Source organism: Rhinoraja longicauda, chromosome 36 (genome assembly GCF_053455715.1).
Source record: "Rhinoraja longicauda isolate Sanriku21f chromosome 36, sRhiLon1.1, whole genome shotgun sequence".
In the NCBI taxonomy this organism is placed as follows: domain Eukaryota; kingdom Metazoa; phylum Chordata; class Chondrichthyes; order Rajiformes; family Arhynchobatidae; genus Rhinoraja; species Rhinoraja longicauda.
The window spans coordinates 750,443-759,383 of NC_135988.1; the positions used below are offsets into that span (position 1 = coordinate 750,443).

An 8,941-nucleotide genomic window follows, 5' to 3' on the forward strand; every position below is an offset into this window, starting at 1 on the left:
TGTAAAAAATTGTATTGTACTAAACTATATCTCACATTAATAGTATTTTTCATACTTTCTAAACACAATCTTTCCCAACTTGGTTCATCAATGCTAATATTCAGATCTGTTTCCCATCTTTGTCTTGATTTTTGAATTCCTGTCTTTAGACTAGATTTTTGTAACAATTTATACATTGAAGATATAATTTTTTTAGTTCCCTTGCCCTGAATCAGGGATTCAATTCCTTTAATTTGAAATAAAAACATTGAATTACCTAACTTTTCCCTTAAATAAGATTGTAATTGATAATAGAAAAAAATACTATTCCCTGGAATTTGATATTTGTTTCTCAATTGAGAAAATGTCAAAAAATTATTTCCTTCGTAGCAATCTCCCATATGTTTAATACCCTTCTGTTCCCAGACTTGTAATATTTGATTATTCCAAGCAAACGGCAGTAATCTATTTTTTACTAATGGAGTTTTAGCTGTTAGAAAAAATCTTTTATCATTAGCTTTAACTGTTTTCAACAATATATTAATTAAATGTTTTAGCAAAGGTGACTCTTGATCCTTAACTAATAGCTTCGCTTCCCATTTATAGATAAATTCTTCTGGGCATAGTTCTTTTATTTTATCCATTTCAATTTTAACCCATGCTGTTTTTCCACCCTCTTGATAAAAGGATGAAATAAAACTAATTTGTGCTGCCAAATAGTAATTTTTAAAATTTGGTAATTGCAGTCCACCTAATTCAAATTTCCATGTTAATTTTTCCATAGACACTCTTGGCATTTTACCTTTCCAAAGAATATTTCTCACAATTTTATTCAATTCTTGAAAAAAATTATTTGGTAAAGGTATAGGCAGTGTTTGAAATAAATACTGTAACCTCGGAAAAATATTCATCTTAATACAGTTCACTCTCCCTAGCAATGTAATTGGAAGATTCATCCATTTCTTCAAGTCCTCCTCAATTTTTTTAATTAGTGGTTTATAATTTAGTTTATACAGATTATTTAACTTATTATCTACTTTAACCCCTAAGTACTTCATACCTTCTTTTTGCCATTTAAACTGACTTTCTCTTTTACATTGATCATAATTACCTTCAGAAAGAGGCATTATTTCAGTTTTATCTTTATTAATTTTATATCCTGATACTTTCCCATATTCTTCCAGTCTGAAATATAATTTTCTTAAGGATTCCAATGGTCTAGTAAGACAAATTAAAACATCATCTGCAAATAAAGTAATTTTGTGATTTTCCTGATTCACTTTAAATCCTTCAATGTCTAAATCTGATCTTATTAGTTCTGCCAGAGGTTCAATGGCCAATACAAATAAAGCCGGTGACAAGGGACATCCCTGTCTACTAGATCTTTCCAAATTAAATGATTGAGAAGATTGGCCATTTGTCACCACTTTGGCTTTAGGTTGTTTATAAAGAGCTTTTACCCAGTTAATGAAACCATTTCCTAATCCGTACTTCTCTAATACTTTAAATAAAAAATCCCATTCTAACTTGTCAAACGCCTTTTCAGCATCTAAAGCAACTGCTACGCTCAATTCCTTTCTTTTCTGTGCTAAATGTAAAATACTTATAAATCTTGCTACATTATCAGATATTTTCCTTTTTTTGACAAATCCAGTTTGGTCCTCTTTAACCAGCTTCGGTAAATATTCTGCCAATCTCCTTGCCAAAAGTTTAGCAACTATTTTATAATCTGCATTCAACAATGATATTGGTCTATAAGAAGATGCTTTTAAAGGGTCTTTCCCTTTTTTTAAATTACGGTTATAATTGCCAGTGAGAAGGATTCTGGTAATGTGGAAGTTTTTTCCGCTTGATGTATCACTTCCATAAATACTGGTAACAACAAATCTTTAAATTTTTATAGAACTCAGGCGGGAAACCATCTTCCCCTGGAGATTTATTACTTGGTAAAGAATATAATACTTCCTCCACCTCTCTCAAAGTAAAGGATGCATTTAGTCCCATCTGCTCCTCATTAGAGATTGTTGGTAATTGTATCTTGGATAAAAAATTATTTATCTTAATTTCATCCTTTTCAGATTCAGAATGGTACAGATTAGTGTAGAATTGCTTAAATACCTAATTGATTTCTCTAGGTTTATAAGTAATAATGTTTTGATCTGTTCTAATTGAATTTATTGTTCTTGATATTTGTTCTTCTTTCAGTTGCCATGCCAATATCTTGTGCGCTCTTTCTCCTAATTCATAATATCTTTGGTTAGTTCGTAATATTAGTTTTTGTGTTCTGTAAGTATGTAAAGTATTGTATTGAAATTTTTTATTTGCAAGTTGTGTTTTTTTTGTATCTGAAGAAGTTTTCTGTAAGTCTTTTTCTAATACAGTGATTTCTTTTTCTAATCTTTCAGATTCCTTCCTATAGTCTTTCTTTATCTTAGATGAGTAGCTTATAATTTGGCCTCTCAAATAAGCCTTCATTGCATCCCATACAATAAATTTATCATCAACTGAATTTAAATTTGTTTCCAAAAATAATTCAATTTGTCCTCGAATAAAATCACAAAAGTCTTGCCTTTTCAATGGAAATAGAAAGAGCACATAGGGCTCTAAGACCGAAACCCTTGGCTAATCAAAAGCCAAGATCTGTGTTGATTAAATTTTTAAGATACCAAGATCGAGAATTGGTTTTCAAAACAGTCGGGAATAATATAAGAGAGGGAAAACCAATAGAACATGAAGGTACTAAAATAATCTTTTACCCAGACATCAGTAATGCCTTGTTGAGCAGAAAAAAAGAATTTAATAAGGCAAAAAATATTCTATGGAAGAAAGGCTATAGGTTTATTTTACTGCATCCGGCTACTTTGAAGATTATGATCAACACTGGAGAAAATAATTTTTTTAAAGACTGTCAAAGCAGAAGAGTATGCGGAAGAATTGCCATCGAGAAATGTTTAAGAAGATTCATGAATGATTGATTATTAATAATATCTGTATACTATAGAGGGGATTAACTGTATTAAGGATTGTTAATTTTTAGAAGTACTTGATATATCGGGGGGGGGGGGGGTTGGAGAATGTGGATGCTCCACCATAATCATGGGCACAAGTGTGGTGCGGAGCACACCTCGTATAATAGAGGGGGTAATGTTGCTAATCTATTTATTAACAACATTAGAGGGAGGGTCTATTTCTCTATCTTTCTTATTTCTTTTCTGTTTTTATACCTGGACTACGGAGGGGAGCACACTGAAATACGGCACAATGTAAATACCGGAAGAGGTATCAAGGTAAGGAAAAAGGAAAAAAAAAAGGAAAAGGGAAAAAAAAAAAGAAAAAGGAATGAATGGATAACACATTAAATTTTTTAAGCTATAATGTGAATGGGTTAAATGGACCGATAAAAAGGAAGAGAATTTTAACACAGATGAAAAAATTGGAAGTAGATATAGCTTTCTTGCAAGAAACACATCTAACGGAAAAAGAGCATCAAAAGTTAAAGAGAGATTGGGTAGGAAGTATGGTCGCATCTTCTTTTAACTCAAAAGCAAGAGGGGTTGCTATCCTATTTAAGAAAACGCTACCAATTAAGATACAAAATATTGTAAGTGACCCAGTAGGTAGATTTGTAATGGTACATTGTCAAATTTCCTCAGAATTGTGGACCTTAATGAATATATATGCACCAAATATAGATGATGAGAAGTTTGTGCAGGGTACCTTTTTAAATCTGGCGGAAGCACATGAAAATATATTGATAGGGGGAGATTTCAATTTTTGTTTAGATCCAGTAATGGATAGATCATCAAGGACAACGACAAGGACAAGAGCAGCGAAGACAACCTTGAATTTAATGGAAAATTTAAATTTAATAGATGTTTGGAGGAAAAGCCATCCCAGGGAAAGAGACTACTCCTTCTATTCCAATAGACATGATACATATTCTAGAATAGATCTATTTTTGATTTCAGCTCAATTAAGGGGTAGAATAATACAAATAGATTACAAGGTTAGATTGTTATCGGATCACTCACCATTATTAATGAAAATTACGAAGCCAGATAAAGAACAGTCAGTGTATAGATGGAGTCTCTCCTATTGCTTTGTGTCCCGTTAATTCTGGGGTGTTTCTTAATTATTCCTATACTCTCTTTCCCTTTAACTGCATCCTTGTCTATCCCATTTGAAACACCCCCCACACCCACAAATTATATGAGAACATATTATGACGATTGAAAAATCTATGTTGACTCAGGACATGAATTCTATTCACACTCTGGAGAACAATGGTGGCTGCAGTTTTAAAAATTCACAACTGAGCCCCTCTGAGTGATGCAGGGATGTGTCAGCTTAATTTTTCTCTTCAGTTTTTTTGAGATACTGTATCTCCAAGCGGATTTTTATCTCTAAAAAACTGAAGAGAAAAATTAAGCTGACACATCCCTGCATCACTCAGAGGTGCTCAGTTGTGAATTTTTAAAACTGCAGCCACCATTGTGAGGAAAGTTGCAGAGCAGATTCACCAGGATGTTTTCTGAATTGGAGAATTTCAGTTATAAGGAAGTCCTCTAGCTGCTGGACATTCTGCGGCAGAGTACGGTGGGGACACCCCACAAATAATGGGAAGGAATATCACCCTATGGGGCGACATGAGTGGCAAGGGTGTTCTATTTGAAAATAGTGTGAATACTCCTGAGTATAGCAGCATTGAATGTAAAGGCACTATTATATGAAGAGTTTTTGCAGCTTTTAGATTTTTTTTTGAAATACAGCGCAGAAACAGGCCCTTCGGCCCACTGGGTCCATGCCGCCCAGTGATCCCCGCACACTAACACTCCTACACCCACTAGGAACAATTTTTATATTTGCCCAGCCAATTAACCTACATACCTGTATGTCTTTGGAGTGTTGGAGGAAACCGAAGATCTCGGAGAAAACCCACGCAGGTCATGGGGAGAACGTACAAACTCCGTACAGGAGGCGCTCGTAGTCAGGATCGAACCCGAATCTCCGGCGCTGCATTCGCTGTAAGGCAGCAACTCTACCGCTGCGCCACCATGCCGCCCTAAATTGTTTGCATACATTTTTATTAGGAATAATGTTTACTTTCATTACTATTCATTTTATTGTTTAGTTTAGAAATAAAATAACAATTAATATTTTGAATGGTAAAGTAAATATTCGATAGCTTTAAGAGCTTTAATAGTTCTGCTCCCAACTTGGGAGCAGAGGCCCAAGATGCAAACATCTGCAGTCCCTTGTGTCTACTGGGAGCAGAGACAATGTTTTCACTCAGCTGCTGTATTATTTTTAATACACTCCATCATCAGCGGTCCCATGTCCCTTAATATTTTCTGATACTGCATGAGTGCCTGACAGTAAGAGTCATGATCTGTTACAAATGATTGGAAGAGGTTTACAGGGGCTGTTTTGAGAAGCAATTCTGGAATTCCAATTTGCTTAGGTAAAGTTTGATTTCCAATCATAAACCTGTGGAGCCGTTTCATGTCCAGGCATTTCCCAAGATATTTTAACACATCTCTGAGCCGATGTTCCAGGTGACGTTCATGCCAGTTTGAATATGGCTGACTTAAAAGCAGATGCATCAGGACAGTCTTAAAGAGATAGGAGCCAAGAACACATCGCTGGTCTGGAGAACTGCACATTTTTTCAGTGAGAACGACCAGTATTTGAAGACACTTGAGGTGACAGGAGCTTTTGGGGATATTTTTCATCATGATTTTGAGAAACCTGTACTCACAGACAGCACAGGATATGTGCCAGTAGGTAGTGGGCACTGGACTATTCTTGGGGTGATCCGAAAAATGAGATACCAGATGGACATCGGAACCCTTCAGCCTCACAGCAGGAAACACTTTGATGTGAATAGTTCGTCCTGACTGATATTGTACTTTTAAACCACAGCAGCCAGTAATATTGCGGAAGGTAATTTCAAAATCATGTTGATGACAAATTATGTTCCACGATTTGGATAATAAAATCCTGAACCATTTCACCACCTTCTTATAATCCAAATACCACTCGGAATACATGATGGAAGCAAGACCATTGGAATGAACATCAGGTTCATATCTTTTGCTGTGAATTAGACACAGAATATCCCCTTCAGGTCCTGCAGCTTTACATTGGCAGGTCAGGTCAGCGGTGTGGGGTGTAACCATGAGAATCCTGCCATAGCTCTCTTTTTCAGGTGGGTCGTCACAGGAACATATCTCTGGCTTAAAACAATATCCATCCTTGAGCAAAATTGGAACCAGAATATCATATACAGATGGGGTCTTGCAGCCACATCTTTCAAACTGACTCCCAATGCCCACACAGTCTTCAAGGATCAGCTCTGAGCTCCATGGACAAATATTGCGACCGGCTTCTAAAAGACTGTCCACAAAACATTTTACAAATTCACAGGTCTCAACTGGCTCTTGGCTCACATTTTGAATGCAGACGTTGTAGAACTGATCCAGCACACTTTGATCAGGGGTATTCAAAATATTGTCATAAGTTCTTTGAGGAACTTCATTTTGCTTTTCTTCCTCCTCTTCCTCAGTATTATTATTCTGGAGATTGAGTGACAAATTGTCACGTATCCAGAGTGCCAAGAAATGAATTGTGACCAGTAAGGGAACAATGCGGGTATTCCATTTCATTTTTGGTGATTCCTCTTTATGTGCAGGTAAATGGATCTTTATATTCCGCTGATTGTTCTGTTTTTCCTCCATTTCCCTCTGAAGCCGTTCCACCTGCTGTAGGTACTGGTACTCATGCTCCTTAATTCTGTTCTGGACCTCCTCTGTCTCCACCTCATCACTCAGGAGACGGGGATGGTACAAGCTCCCTGTGATCATCAGAGCGCACACGTTGAAAAGCTTTAACACAGTTGTCATCCTATAAACAGCAAGCAGATAACAGATATTCAGAATGTGTTTGTGGAATTGAAGTCAAAACTACATTAGTGAATTTTCAGAGACTTTGCTGTTTTGAGACCTTGCAATATTTCATCATATATGTTTAACCGAGTTGGCAGGTGGATAGCAATTAATGAGACCAGGATACAGACAATTATTTTATGAACATTAACTACCCGTGCAGAGATCTATTAGAGATAGTTAGAAATCATGGGAACATTCCCATCTATTAAAAATTAATTATTTAAAAATTAAGGTTGGCAACACAGATTCCTGATGTATTATGAATAGATAATGACGAGCTCTGTCCTTAAAAGTCTATTTTTACATGAGCATGAAAAGACTAAGGACACTAAGACCAGTGGACAGGCAGTGTTAGTTTATAAAATGTCAGATAATAGAAGCAATTGAAGTTGCTGGTGACTTCTCCCCATATCCCTTGATTCCACAAGTCCCAAGAGATCTTTCTAACTCTCTCTTAAATGCATCCAGTTATTGGGCCTCCACTGCCCTCTGTGGCAGAGAATTCCACAAATTCACAACTCTCTTGATGAAAAAGTTCCTTCTCACCTCAGTTTTAAATGGCCACACCTTTATTCTATGACTGTGGCCCCTGGTTCTGGACTCCCCCAATATTGGGAACATTCTTCCTGCATCCAGCTTGTCTAGTCCTTTTATAATTTTATATGTCTCTATAATATCCCCTCTCATCCTTCTAAACTCCAGTGAATCCAAGCCTAGTCTTTTCAATCTTCCCTCATATGACAGTCCCGTCATCCCAGGTATCAATCTCGTAAACCTATGCTGCACTGCCTCAATTGCAAAGATGTCCTTCTGCAAATTAGGAGACCTTACACCATTGAGATAATAACCTGCCTCCTTGTTTTTGCCGCCAAAGTGCATAACCTCACATTTATCTATATTATACTGCATCTGCCAAGCATCTGCCCACTCACTCAACTTGTCCAGGTCACCCTGCAACCTCCTAACATCTTCTTTGCAGTTCACACTGCCACCCAGCTTTGTGTCATCTGCAAACTTGCTAGTGTAACTTCTAATTCCTTCGTCCAAATCATTAGTATATATGGTAAACAGTTACGGTCCCAGCACCGAGCTTTGCGGCACTCCCCTCGCCACTGCCTGCCATTCTGAAAAGGACCCGTTTACTCCAACTCTTTGCTTCCTGTCTGCCAACCAATTCTCTATCCATGTCAACACCCTAGCCCCAATAGCATGTCACATCCTCAAAAAATTCCAGAAGATTAGTCAAGCATGATTTCCCTTTCATAAATCCATGCTGACTTGGACTTATCCTTTTACTGCTAAGCAAATGCACCATTATTACCTCTTTAATAATTGACTACAGCATCTTCCCCACCACCGATGTCAGGCTAACTGGTCTGTAATTCCCCATTTTCTCTCTCTCGCTCCTTTCTAGACAATTGACATAACATTAGCTGTCCTCCAATCCACAGGAACTGATCATGAATCTATTGAACATTGGAAAATGATCACCAATGCGTCCACTATTTTTAGAGCCACCTCCCTGAGTACCCTGGGATGCAGACCATCAGGCCCTGGGGATTTATCAACCTTCAGTCCCCCATCAGTCTACCCTATACTATTTCTCTCCTAATGCAAATTTCTTTCAGTTCCTCTATCAGTTCCTCTAGATCCTCTAGTACATCTGGGAGATTGTTTGTGTCTTCCTTAGTGGAGAGAAATCCGAAGTACCTGTTCAACTCTTCTGCCATTTCCTTGTTACCCATAATAATTTCACCGTGTCTGCCTTCAAGGGTTACTCCAGCATCTTGTGTTTTACTCAAGATTCCAACATCTTCAGTTCCTTGTTTCCATTCTGCGACGCCAGTACATAACATGGTTCTGACCTTATAAAGTTAAAATTGTGACATCTTTCTCTCCAACTTATCTAGTTGAAACTAGTAAGGGCAGAAACATAATTTATTATCTCTAATAAGTAATCAGATCTCCCCTTAACTGAGATTTAATATGAAAAATGAGGAAAGACACAAATTAAA

General features: G+C 36.9%; 1 protein-coding gene across 1 annotated transcript; it reads right to left on the minus strand.

Moving 5' to 3' along the window:
* Window positions 1–5,264: 5,264 nt before the first annotated feature.
* On the minus strand, window positions 5,265–6,881 carry LOC144610243 (inositol 1,4,5-trisphosphate receptor-interacting protein-like). The gene has a single exon (XM_078428837.1). It carries the CDS (start codon window positions 6,879–6,881, stop codon window positions 5,265–5,267), a length of 1,617 nt encoding a protein of 538 aa, XP_078284963.1.
* Window positions 6,882–8,941: the final 2,060 nt, after the last annotated feature.